The sequence below is a fragment of the Dunckerocampus dactyliophorus genome, chromosome 1 (assembly GCF_027744805.1).
Source record: "Dunckerocampus dactyliophorus isolate RoL2022-P2 chromosome 1, RoL_Ddac_1.1, whole genome shotgun sequence".
NCBI lineage: Eukaryota > Metazoa > Chordata > Actinopteri > Syngnathiformes > Syngnathidae > Dunckerocampus > Dunckerocampus dactyliophorus.
Genome location: NC_072819.1, coordinates 6,591,729 through 6,606,286, shown reverse-complemented (window position 1 = coordinate 6,606,286; position 14,558 = coordinate 6,591,729). Strand labels below are relative to the sequence as shown.

Here is a 14,558-nt window from a genome sequence, read left to right as displayed (position 1 = left end):
ATTACCAAAATAATTAGATTTTTACTTGTATAAAGTCATAATATTATCAGGATTAAAAAATACATAATTTATTCGAACCATTTTGTAATATTACCAAAAACTCAGATTATAGGGAGGAAAAAACACAATTTTTACAATTTCACAGTTTACATACATTTAAATTAATTAAATCAAGATTGCAAATAAAGCTAACAACAATCACATTTAAAAAACTATTTATTTCAAATTAAAGTTTTTTTGAAGATCTAATTTACTTTTTCATTTATATTTGCTTCATTCAATTTTTTTATTATAAATGAGTTTTTGAATAAATTGTTGTAAAATTAGACTTCAAATTGGCTTTATATTTCTTATATATGTGTGTGTGGGTGTGGGTGTGGGTGTGTGTGTGTGTGTATTTTGTTATTTATAGTTTTTTAATATATTTTTTTATTTTAAAATTAGCAATTGAATTGACTTTATATTTATGTAATATAGTTTGGCGTGGTTGGGGGAATCCACTTTTACAACAATAAGTTTTTAATATTGGCAAAAAATATGAGATTTTTACTCATAATAAAGCATATCAAACATCATCAAACATCAAGGATGGGGTGAAAAAACATAATTTTACAAGAATAAGAGTGCAATATTGTCAAAAAGATTTGCTTTTACTTGTTCATAGTCATATCATGAAAAGGGGGGGGGACTTTATCAGGATAAAGAAACATTTTTCTGAAAGAATCGTGTAATATTACAAAAAAAAAATGTTTTTACTCATATGAAGGCATATTATCAAGAGAAAAAAACATAATTTTACAAGAATAAGGTTTTAATATTACCCTCCAAAAATTAGATGTGGAGGGAACAAAAACATCATTTTATGAGATTAAGGTTTTTACTTGTATAAAGACATAATATTGTAAAGAGGGGGGAAAAACATAATTTTATCACAATAAGGGTGTAATATTTCCCAAAAAATACAATTTCTACTCGTATAAAGTCATATTATCAGGAGGGGAAAAAAACGCAATTTCACAATAGGTTTTAATATTACACAGTGTTGTAGCAAACTGGTAGCTTAAACACAAACCGTATTGCACTACAAATCATAATGATAATATTTATAATAATAATTTATTTAAAAAAAAAAAAAAAAACTTCCCCATGGCTGTTAAATCCAAACATATCGTTTTCCCACTTCCTATTTTCCAGAGAATCAACTTCCTGTTGTTTGCATTGACAGCCGCTATCACTCCCGACTCACAATGGGTGGGGGGGTTGAGGAAGTTTTTTATCATGACAATGGCCGACTGAGCAGTGGTCACATGACACCCGCATGGTTGGGTAAAAGAGGGACGAGTATCAGCGTGAAATCCCAGCACTTTGCAACTCATTTTCACCCAAAAGGCAACCAAGCGCCCCTTTGCCTACAGTTTTTCCCACAATATTATGGCTCTATAATATTGATAAATTACAAGTTTTACTTGTAAACATTTGGACCACATAGATTTAGATATTGTAAAATTACGTTGAGTTTTTAAATTTCCCCCCTCATGTGATATTAAAATATTATCTCATGAAATTCAGGTTTATTTTGGACCTCAGTCTAGTTTTTTTCTGTTATTTTTGCTTGTTAAATAAATAAATAAATAACAACTTATTTATGTAAAAAAATATATATATGTATTCTATTTTTTCATTATATATCCAAAATATATTTTTTTATTTAAACATTAAAAACATTTGTGTACATATAGAATGAATGGGTGCACCTGATTTAGCATTAAAAATAAATACATTTTAACTAATTAAATCAAAACTGCAAATACCGCTAACAACAATCACATCAAATAAATAAATAAAGCAATACTACAACTCCTAATTAAAAAAAAAAAATCACAATGAAATAAAATATTTGAACTAAATAATCAGTCAATACTACAAATAACACGACCAAAATTTTTTTTAAAATGGAATAACATTTAATTTTTGAAGTAAATTAATCAAATCAACCTTCGATATTATATCAGAATAGAACTATACTAACTACCGTAACAAAAATTGCAATGAAATAAAATATTTGAACTAAATCAATCAATACCACAAGGGCTAAACTTAAAAACAAAAAATAGACATTACATTTTTTGAACAAATTAATCAAAACTACAATAATATATCACTATATTCTTATTATATGTATCTTAAATATTTGTAATATATTTTATATAATATTTGAAGTGATTAATTGTATTATATATTATACTAACAATATATATCTTAATGCATATATGAGATGAGGCACAGTATATTTGAGACTGAACAGCCGAAATGAATGTCTAAAAAGACAATGAACTCATTAGAATGCCGTCTAGGCTCACATACTGTCAACATGGAGTGGGCGGAGCTACAGAAGGGTGTGTTTGATAGTGTGTGTGGGTGTTTCAGGTGTAGGTGACTGCTGTGTGTGTGTTTGTGTGTGTGTGTTTGTGATCTTTGGCCTGTCAAACACTCAGGTAGTATCAAGGCACACTACTTTGTGGAAGTACATTGAGTGGAAGTACATTGAGAGTGGAAGTACTTTGTCACAACTTTTTCTCTCGGAGTGGAATCATTTTTATCGATTGCGTTTTGTGTGCGTGAGAAACATGGTGCGCTTCGGCCGCCTGTCATCCTGGCATAGTTGGGACCTCCTCCATGTGGAGATACTGGAAACGCCGCCGCCACCACCGTCTGATGCCGAGCCCGCAACTGACTGCAAGGTGAGAGGATCTGAGCCTTGCTGAGTCGTCTTTCAAAAGCTTTTTCTGACATGAGAACCAGCCGGATCAAAACGCTGCAAAGAGGAGGGAAAAGGAGCATAACATGCACACCTGACCACTAGTTGGTTTTTGATGATTGTCCTAAAAAATTACAGTTTTTTTATGTTTAATTGGTCATGATGTTGAAACTTTGAGAAATATTTTTATGTATTATATGTACAATTTCCGATGTGTAAGCGTTGCAATTGCAAGTTTTAACGATTTCTGGTGTTTTTCTAAATACTTATGATTTCCGATATTAAAGTGTTCCAGTAGCGCATACTTCCGATTCCTGGAGTTTTCACTAATACTTGCGTTTTCCGAGGTTAAAGCATTCCAATAGCTTATACGTTTTTTTAGCAAATACAATTTCAGCCGTTTTCGCAAATACTTATGATTTCCGATATTAAAGTGTTCCAGTAGCGCATACTTACGATTCCTGGCGTTTTCGCCAATGCTTACGTTTTCCGAGGTTAAAGCATTCCAATAGCATATACTTTTTTTTAGCAAATACAATTTCAGCCGTTTTCGCAAATACTTATGATTTCCGACGTTTCCGCAAGTACTTACGATTTCTGGTGTTCCAGTTGCAAATATTGACAATTTCTGGCATTCACCCAAACCTTTGTAGATTAAAAAATCAAAGTACTCTACTCTAACCAAATATGAAAACCTCTTTTAGGCCAAAACTTTTATTTGAGAAATAAATACAGTATATAAACGTGCCTCCGTCCATCTTCTTCCGCTTAATCCATGGTCGGGTATAAACATTTTCCTATAAAAAGAAAAATATGATAGCTTTTAGAAATAACACATTTAATTTGAATGATCAATCTATGAGGTTGGACACATAAGAAATTATGAATCGTGACTGACGCGCATTTTGCAGTTCCCCTGACCGCGTGTCTTCGGCTTCGTCCTGGCGCTGCTCTGCTCTAGTGTCTTTTTTTGGCTGAAGCTCTTGGTGTTCCGAGTGAAGAACATACAGTAGCTATGGGTAGTTGTTGGCGCTCTTTTTTTCTTCTGGGCCAGAATATTCTTATAAACAGACATGCCCACTTCAATTATATTTGAGAACTGTAATGAACGAAACATCAGAGGGTCCCATTCTTGTGCAGGTCACTGAAGTGCATTGGCCGTTCTCACCATGGTTGCCAAGCAATCAAGTCTTAGTCCATCCTCCTCTTCTTCCTCATCCTTGCTTGGTGGGTTCGTCATCTCTGCCAGGTCTTCATCAGTCAGCGGTTGTGAGGGGGCATCAATCAGGGCATTAATGTTAAAGCATTAAAGTCATATTGTCGGCATTGTGAGGTTTGTCGGGGAGAAAACTTGCATACAGCACTAACGAGCTGCACAGCTAGTGATCCAACAATTATGTAAATTAGGCAGTCCCTACAGTCCCTTAGCCAATCGGACGCAGAACACAATGCGTCTTCTCACTTAGTACACTAAAAAAATTGCACACAAAAAAAAAAACGTGTAACAGCAAGTCCGCGTAAAGTGAACCGCGTTGTAGAGAGGGAACACTGTACTTAAAATTTCAAGAGCTACTCATTTTTGTATCATTTATTTTCAGCTTATTTCAATCCAAACAAAGCGATATGCTTGTTTTACCAGAACATGAACAAAATGCTGGTATCCACAACTCACAAGTTGTATTTCAGAATACATTTCTTTCTAGTCTTCTCACATTATTAACTGAAAACCTGAATGAAAAGCAGGCTTGCAGGCTTCTCATGTGGTCGTTTGGGGTCTATATGATATGAAAGGGGAACCATAAATTTTAGACAAAAACATATTTGACTTAGTTTTTCAAAATCACTGGTGAAACTTAGAGGATCAGGTGCCTTCTTTAAGGAGACTTTGAATGCAAGAGCAGCTTGATGGCGCTGCAGCAGGACCCACTTTTCGGTCTATCCGCCTTAAATCTCCAACTGCCACGCATACACGGGCGCATGTCCCACGTCTTGGCTAATAAGCCGCCGCCTGACTAATGATCACATCACGAGCTGCAAAAACTCGCCACACCCTGCCAAGTGCCCGCCCCCCAAATGCCGCACCAAACTCAAGCTTTTTAAGGCGCCGCCCCGGCAAGATATTTTTCGGGGCATGTTTTGCAATGTGCAAAACTTACATCACCCTCACGACGACAGGAAGTCACACACGGCAGACATGCTTGTTTTGGCTTTGTGAAGGGAAAGGGAGCGCTATAGGCTGGATGCTGCAATGGGGGCGGAGTTGATCGGCGAAGGTGATTAGCGTTAAAAAGCAAGTATCACCATATGCCGATAACGTGCTTTTTCACAGAAATCGGCCGATACTGATCGGTGGCCGATCGATCGGAGCACCCCTAAATACTTACGATTTCTGATATTTTGGCAAATACTTACAATTTAAAATGTTTTTGCAAATACTTACGATTTCCGACGTTAAAGCATTCCAATGGCAAATGCTTACAACTTCTGAAGTGAAAGTTTTAAAGGCTGTGTGGTTTGGTTCTGGTTCAGTTGGTCTAACCGCTTTAAAAGTGAGTCCACATTGTGTTGGACTGAGCCACTAGTTGCTCTCGTAAACAGAATCTGTCCAATGTGGCCTTGAAACGTCTTGTTTGGTCTTCACGTCCATTTCCTGCTTGTGCGCACCTGTGTGCGCGTGTGTATGTGTGTCTGTGTGTTGAAGCTTGCAGGAAGGCAGCGTCGTTAATCAATCTGCCTGATGAAGGCTTGGTGTTATCCCGAGCTCTGCAGGGGGTATTTGTATTGTATGTACTTTATTGATCCCACAGCGGGGAAATTTACTTACATTTCCATACAGTTCTCTCACTTGTAAAGATATTCCCCCGTTTCTCAGTCAGCCAAGGTCAATGCCACAAACAATCGTTAAGATAAGATAAGGTTTGATATCATTAACTGGAAATTTCCCTCCCCCATCACACACACACACACTCACACACACACACTCCACCACCCAGTAGTGCTGTACGACTAACAGGTTTAAATACAAATACATGTTTTTTTGCCATAGGAAGTCATGGAAATAGAAATAGTCTGTTCCAGGGTAAAGCTGTGGCCATCGTAAAAGCTTTATTAAGTGCACAAGCAATGTTTTAAGTCACATTTTTACATTCTTAACTGTCATACAGGTGTAAAAAGAAGTCAGCTACCGTTGATAATAATGTAAATAGAAATAGTCTGTTCCAGGGTAAAACTGTGGCCGCCCCAAGGCACTTTTATTTATTTACTTTTTATTTATATATATATATTTTTGTACCCCACATTTCCAAAAACACAAAAGTATATGTCGAATAATTTAACAATAACAATCCCAAACTAAATTAACATATAAATAATAATATGATAACAATAACAATCCTCAGAATGACAACAACTATATTAATATTAATACACTGTGATGATAATACCTTTTCTGCACTTTACATCAATTTATGAAAGTCCTGAAATCAAACCGCACAAAAACATTAATCATCAATTATGAAAATAATAATAAGAACATTACATTGTTAGAGCGCTTTAAATCAGTAAAAAACATCCTAAAATAGCTGAAATGTACACGTATATTAGTCAGTGCCTCTATGAATATGATATTTAGTCAGATATTGCATTATACTTGTATTGCTTCAACGATGTAACGATGCAAACGCTCAAGCAGCCTCTCCAAGTCTCCAAAAAGGAGGAGATTCTTGTCGTGTGCTTCAACAAGTCTCTCATCCAGTTTCGACTCCGCCTCTAAATAGTCAAATCACTTGCCATCCCTCCTCCTCCTTCCTGGCCAACACAATGAAGCAGTATCCCTCCTGGTTGCTATGACTTCTCGCCAGGGTCTGCACGACACGCTTAGCAGACAGGAGGACTTGCCCAGTCCACAAGGAAGTCCTCTCAGGACCACCGTGGACCCCTTTGGTCACGTTTTCAGATGGAGGACTAAAGGACTTGCTTTGAACAAGAGCTGCATCTACAATGGGCTCCCACCCATGAGCATATTTTAAGGGATCAGGATGGTTTTTGTCACCTTGGACATGTCTCTGGCCTCAATGGTGAGTGCGGAGATAACCGCTACGTGTGTTCATGTTAGAGCAGATGTGTCCAAACGTTTTTCCTGACACGTTTCTTGCGATTATGACTTTATTCCCATCATGTTTGGTCTTTATTTTTGTGACGCTAGTACTTTTTCTGCAACCTAATTTTCCCCAAATTCTAACTTTATTTATTGTTTTGTTTGCTTCTCATAATATTACGACTTTTAAAAGAAAATGTATTTTTTTTCTTTAATATTTCAACTTTATGCTTCTAAAATTATGTCATGACGTTATTCTCGTAAAATTGCAGCCTTTTTTCCCACTATTTAAACTTTCTTCCTTTAACTATTCTGCTCGTAATTATGACTTATTCCCGTAATATTTTCACTTTATTTTTGTGTCATAACTTTTTCTGCAACTTAATTTTCCAAAAATTACAACTTTATTTTGTTTTGTTTGCTATTCATAATGCTACGTTTTAAAAATGTAATTTTTTCCTCTATTTCAACTCCATGCTACTAAAATGACATTATTTTTCCTCATAGTATTACTCATATATTATTCTCATAAAATTGTAAATTTTCTGTTCTTAAAATAGCTTTTTTCTTTAAAATTATAGCTGTTTTTTCCATTTCCGTGTTGTTGTTTTTTTCAATTTTATGCTACTAAAATGTTTTTTCCTCATATTACGTTATTCTTGTAAAAGTACAGCTTTTTCTCTTAATATTTTGACTTTATTTTTGTAAAATTACAGCTGTTTTTTTCTGCTATTTCAACTTTGTTCTTGCAAATTTTCTTCTAGTAATTAGGACTTTATTTGCATAATATTTTGACTTTTTTGTTACAGCTTTTAGTTACAGCTTTGTTTGAACTTTTTCTGCAACCTCATTTTCAAAAAATGACAACTTTATTTGTTGTTTTGTTTGTTTGTCATAACATTACAAATCTTTAAAAAACATAATTTTTCTTTAATATTTCAACTTTTTGCTACAAAAATAACAATATTTTTCCTCATAAGAAGTTTATTCTCATGAAACTGCAACTTTTTTTTCCTCATCAGAATTTGACTTTTTCTCTTCATTTTTTCACTTTATTTCTCAGGGTTTTTTTTATTCCCACTTTTGTTCCCATTTCTGCTCTTTGCTTTTTTAAATGCTTAAATTATTTAAAAGATAACCTCATTTTTCTTTAATATTTCAACTTTATGCTAGTAAAATGACATTATTTTTCCTCATAATATTACGCCGTTATACTTTCAAATTACGGCTTTTTGTCGTTAGAATACCACTTTTTTTCCTATTAATGTTTTGACTTTATTGTTTGACTTTAATGTAGTCAAATTTCATTCACAAGTGGGTCGGAAGATAAGAGTGAGGGGGGTGGGGGGGGGGTAGTGTGCACTGAACCCCCCCCATATCTGTGAGCACAAATACGTCGCTGTCGTTTGTTTGTCCACACAGGAATGGAATGTGTTAGGAATTGTCGGTGTTTTCCATCCTGGAATGTTACCCTTCTTGTGTCTTAACATTGGTGTGGGGGGGTGACTTTGTTTGACCCCCCGCCCCGACGGCTGCCTCTGTTTGTTTTTGCTGCTTGAGGGGGGGTGCCACGCTGACAGGGTAACAATGGTGAGGTGGGGGTCAAAGGTGAGTGCTGCCTAGTGATGTAATGAGGGTTGAGTGGCAGGAAGTGTTCGTCCTTCCCGCTCCTGTTTGTGTCTCCTGACTGCTGTAACGGTACTGCTGATGTCATTTCTAACGCCAGAGTCCCCCCGTCACTTCCTGTTTGTGTCTCCCCCTCACCATTGTCTACTTCCCTCTTTCCATTTCATTCTCCTGGAACTTTTGTGTTTCCCCGAAAAATGGTGACTTCCCTTGTTTCGTTTTCGTTAGTTATGGCTGTCACAAATCTTTATTATTATTATTATGAAATTATACGATCTATTATTCTTCTTCTTATTATTATATATATGTATATGATATACATATTGTACAGTCATGGAAGAAATGATTAGACCACCCTTGTTTCTTGAGTTTTTTGTTCATTTTAATGCCTGATACAACTAAAGGTACATTTGTTTGGAAAAATCTAACAGTAACAAAAAAAAAAAATAGCTCATAAGCGTTCATTTTTTTGGCAGTACAATGCTATAGCTGTTCATGTAAGAACTGAAGTGATTTTGGTTATTATCAAGAAAAGCATGGAAGTTGCTAGATATCAGCTCTTAAATGAAACTCTTATGAACAACATGTATATTTGTTATCATCATTATATTTGTCCAAAGAAATGTACTTTTAGTTGTACCAGGCATTAAAATGGATCAATAAACTGAAGAAACAAAGGTGGTCTCTATCATTTTTTCCATGACTGTATTATAGTAATGTTTTGAACTAATTTGCAAAATAAAATTTTAGGAAAATCATCGTCTTTGGCATTTAAGTGATGATAGTAAATGATCTAAAATATTGTAACAATGATAACAATAATGATGATTTTAATAATAAATTATTAGAATAAATATTTGTTTTTTAAATATTTTTTTTATATTTTTATGTGAGCTTTATTATTTATGTATTTTTTTAAATATATGCATACACATAAATAATGCATACATAAATAGTAATAATACATAATTGTTCTAATATATTTAAGTTAACAATTAAGAAATACTAGATAAATCAATTTGAATTAATTACAATTCAGTTGTAATTTTCTCCAAAAAAAAAGGTCAATGTTGTAGAAATAAACTTGTAATGTTAAGAAAAAAAATATTTATTGTAATAATGAAAAATAGAGTAATTTTCTGAGCATATAGAAAATTATGCTATATCATATATAGTATTGATTTTAATTATAACTAAATAATACATACTTATTTTCCAATTAGTTATTATTATAGTAGTTAAAATAATTGCAAATACTTGACAAAATAATCTTGGTTAAATCATGAGTGCCATACAAGTGATGACAATAAATTAATATGATTTTTTTTAATATATGTTTTCTAATATTTCTGTGTCATTTAATTATGCTACTTTTCATGTTATTTTTTTTATTTTGTAAATGTATACATACACATAAATATATACACATAATATATACATAAATAATGGTAATGATACATAATTGTTCTCATATATTTAAGATAATTACAGACAATGAACAAATATTCATTGTTATGATTTTTTGAAATTTCCATATGTTATGTCATATATTATTCATATCTAGATACTCATTTAGCAAATAACAATCAAGTCCAAATGAGGCAAACGTAGAAACATGAGCTATTGTGATTTAAGGATGAATGCTTCTCCTCATCTGCAGGGTCAGTCCCGGCGGAGGAAGAACATGACGGAGTTTCTGGGGGAGACCAACATTCCCAGCCCGGACACGCTGGGCCAGATGAGCGGCTCTCTGCCCGGCGCCGGTCCCGACAGCTGGAAGAACCGAGCCGCCAGCCGCTTCAGTGGCTTCTTCAGCTCCAACGCCCCCGCCGCCGCCTCCTTTGGCAAGGTAAAACCTGTCAAGACTTCTTTCATGGAAATGAAAAAGCTAAACAGCAGCAGCAGAGGGAGGAGGTGATGACATCATTTCCCTCTAAATGTTAACACTTTTCCTCACAGGAAATGTTCCGTCATCTCATCTTTTTCTTTCTTTCATTTGAAGCTCATTCTGATGTGTACTACAATATAGTAATACTTGCATTTTAGCTTGGGAAAGTCGTAATATAATATCTTATTAGGAGGCGAGGCTCATTTTACATGACAAATGAGTTCATTTCTTTAATCATTTTCATTTCATGCCTAAAAAAGTTGGCAGGGTTATTAGCAAACGCCAAGAATGGTGGCTTCTCTGCGTTTTTAGGTTGTTTCCTGAACTTTTTGTTGCCCTTATGATGGACTATCGTAGTAATAGCGTTTTCCGAAATACATATTTAAACGATTAGTAGTTGTCCTGAAGTATAGGAGATGTCACGAGATTAGAATGTAGCCACATACTAGCTGCATCGATGTATAAGCCGTAGGGTTCAAAGTTTGAGGAAGAAAATGGGCAGCTCATACACTGGAAATTACGCTACGTGTTTTCTTTCTTTTTTTTAATATTACCACTTTTTTTTACATTGTCATGTGACTTTGTTTTTCCTTTCCAGTGTACTCTCTTAATAGCAGTACATGTCCTTGTTGACCTGAGAGTAAAATGTCAGTAATAATCATGATGTGATGGGACATCAGTGCTAGCCGATCTTTATTACCATCACACAGGCACACACACACACGCACAGTGGCAGATGTCACATGACGACAAATTGTCAGTCACCTACCAGGGAGAGGGCTCGTGTCTACTGACCCCCCGCTAACTACTAACTACTTGGCACTGTGCTCCCGGCAGGAAGTGGACCGCCTGGAGCAGCTCCAGAGCAAGCTGCACTCGTACACGTTGTTCGGGCTGCCAAAGGTGCCGCGGCAGCTCTCCTTCCACCAGGACTCCTGGGAGGAAGAGGACGAGCAGGAGCCAGACCTGGTCCTGGAGGACAGCTGGCAGATGTTGCTGGACAACGCTGAGGTGAGCTGAAGCTAAACCATCACTGTGAAGGATGCTCTTTTGACTGTGAGATGTCAAGTTAGCTTGTTTTTTAATACTTTGTACACCAAAATTGGGATAAGTAGCAACTATGTTGCAAATATGTCGGGAGGTGAGACGTGAATGTTCCTTACAAGACCTCAGTGCTGCTTTTTACACTTAATTAATTATGTTAAAATCCTACTTTAAACACAACCGCGCTCCAAATGAATCTTCATGTAGTTGTTGGCCCACTGCAGCCGTTTCTGCTTGTGAGGCCTCTGGAGGATCCTACACCTTGAGGTTCATGGGACTTCAGAGGCACCAGCAGCTTCAAATACATGTTTGCTGCTTTGTCATGGCTTTTTAGCAGGCACTCTCTTGATTCGATTAAATTTGTCTGGCAGAAACCTTTCTTATTATGCCTTTGTCAGCACACTCGCGACTGTCATCGGCATCAGCCACACATTTCTTCAATGTACGAACGGTTTTGTGAATTATTGAATGTTTTCATGCCTTGTCCACAAAGCATTGCAATATTTGACGCTTTTTTGTCAGCAGAGAGATCATTTTTCTTTCCATTATAGCTTGAAATCTTAATAATGTGGAACATAATTTTCAAGTAGTTTTCTTTTAATTGGGCTCACCTGGCAAACGAATTATGACAGTTTTCCGAGATCGATATCAGTAATCCAAAGAGCCCCAAGAAACAATGCTATCCATGAATTTCCTTGAAAAACAAAAAATGTTATGTTCACGTTACTAAAAGCCTATTTGCATAATAATCTGGAACACAGTGTAAACACCAGAAATTTTATCTCTTTTAAGTAAGACAATTCCTATATTGCCTACGTTAAAAAGTCAAATTTTATGCGAAAATTAATCCATGAGTAAAGTTGTATTAAATTGCAATACAGTGTAAATGTGATAAAATTAGAAAAAAAATCCTAATTACGCCATTTTTATTTGACTAGCTTTATCGTCCATTTTCCACAAGCATGTTCGCAAACGTGCTTTCATGAAAAGTACACCACTGTTTTTGCTTTGCTAATGCACTTCTTTCCGCTTGTTGTGTAACACACGGTATGTATATATACACAATCCACTGGATCACTGATGCCACTCGCCGTCCTTTGGTGACGTCGCATTCTCTTCCTTGACTCGCGTGTGCTTCCTTTTGTGTTTGGTAGACGCTGACAAGGAGACAGTTCCACCAGCAGGAGGCGATATGGGAGCTGCTGCACACGGAGGCTAGCTACATCAAAAAACTCAGAGTCATCACCGACGTAAGCGCGCACAAAAAAACACGCAAACGCACGCATACTGTACACATGCACAAAGGTCACACAGAATGATGCGCACACTAACACTGCACATATGCACAAAGGTAACCGAATTATACGCACGCCAATACTGTTCACATGCACACAGGTCACGTAATGATACACACACTATGATTATGCACACAAAGGTATACACACGCCAACACACTCATGACACAGGTCAGATAGGGACATATACACAAACAGTAATTTAACATGCACAAATATTCCCGCAATAACGGTAGTCCTGTTTTTACCTTGCGCTGCATTGTTGGTTTTTACGGTAATGAATGTACCTGTCCGGTCATGCATGGAGTGGTGTGGCATTCAAAGTACTAGTACCAGTATTTTGAAAGTGTGTTGTTGTTGCTGCAGCTGTTCCTGTGCGGCCTGCTCAACCTGCAGGAGAGTGGCCTCCTCACCGACGTGGAGCCCCCGCGCCTCTTCAGCAACGTTCAGGAGCTCGTACGCCTTCACACGGCCCTCTGGAACCAAGTCATGCTCCCCCTGCTGGACAAGGCCAGGCAGGCCCGCACGCTGCTCGATCCCACCGACCTCCACCAAGGCTTCAGGACGGTCAGTAGCGACCTTTTTCTGAGTTAAATCACCTCCTTCCCATGTTGTTTACGAGGCAGCGCAGCATATCATACACTCTCCTGACAAAATCCATCTTTCTTCCTCAGGAGAAGCAAGTCACTTGTCTTACTTATTTTGAAGGCATAATGTTGTTACGCTATAATAGGATTACTTTCGTCCCATATTTTCTATGAGGCATCACAGCATATCATACACTGCCGTGACAAAGGCCAAAACATTTATCTTTCTGCACTAGCAGCTTTCTTCCGTGGGAGAACTAAAGCACTTCTTTTGGAGGAATAGCACCAAGCAGCACACCGTGCACACAGCGAACAGCATACCTTGCAATGCCATGGCAACTCCGTGTGTTTCCTGGGTTTTCTCCACTAGTAGGTGATTTCCTCAGGAGAACCAAGTCCCTGTTCTTATTTGTTTAGGATGCATGGTATGCATAATAAGTAATACTACATACTGTACATCACAGCTTACCTGCACTCTCACGACAAAATCCAACATGTTTTTTTTTTTTTTTGTCTTTCTCCACTATTAGATTTCTTCCTCAGGAGAACTAAATCCTCTTTCTTGTTTTGGAAGCATGGTATACATAATAAATAATAGTACTTATACCTGTACATACAGTACATCAGAGCATACCATGCATGGTCATGCCAAAATCCAGTGCGTTTTCTCAATATTTCTGCACTAACAGCCTCCTTCCTTTTGTAAAATCAAGGCGCCATTCTTTCTTCTTACAGCGGTATGGCAAGTCCCTATTCTTACTTGTTTTGGCGGTAACTAATATAACTAATGTAACTTATATATTTCATTAATTACGTAAATTTTTTTGCGTAATTAACGTACACGCATCATGGCAAGCCACGGCTCTCTATTATGACGACAGACAGCAGCATCGTGTAGCTCCCCACAGAGTCTAACGCTCTTTTATAACTTTATTCTTACCTGAACACATCAACAGCAGTGCAATTCCAACACCATATATATATATATATACTGTGTATATATATATATATATATATATATATATATATATATACTACTCCAAACAAACACGTCTCTAACCAGCCATTGCAACAACACTTCCTCATTGTCACCAGACAGAGACCGCAAGATGCATTCACGGACACTCCGAACATCACAACAACGTCTTTATTATACGTGTATGGGTGGTCCAAATAAACAGAAATGCCATGAAAATCAATAAGTGGATATTATTAACGCTCACTTTGTAACTCTTAGTGCGGAAGTACAATTTGCTGCATCTAA

At 36.6% G+C, this 14,558-nt stretch overlaps 1 protein-coding gene across 2 annotated transcripts in view; it reads left to right on the top strand.

Moving 5' to 3' along the window:
* The window catches only part of plekhg5b (pleckstrin homology domain containing, family G (with RhoGef domain) member 5b), a 73,864-nt gene that overhangs the window by 49,015 nt on the left and 10,291 nt on the right, over positions 1-14,558 (top strand). For both annotated transcript variants that reach the window (XM_054785326.1, XM_054785336.1), the window contains 4 exons: positions 10,141-10,329; positions 11,206-11,379; positions 12,567-12,662; positions 13,074-13,274. In XM_054785326.1, coding sequence (XP_054641301.1) covers positions 10,141-10,329; positions 11,206-11,379; positions 12,567-12,662; positions 13,074-13,274 — 660 coding nt within the window. The remainder of the gene's footprint in view (positions 1-10,140; positions 10,330-11,205; positions 11,380-12,566; positions 12,663-13,073; positions 13,275-14,558) is intronic.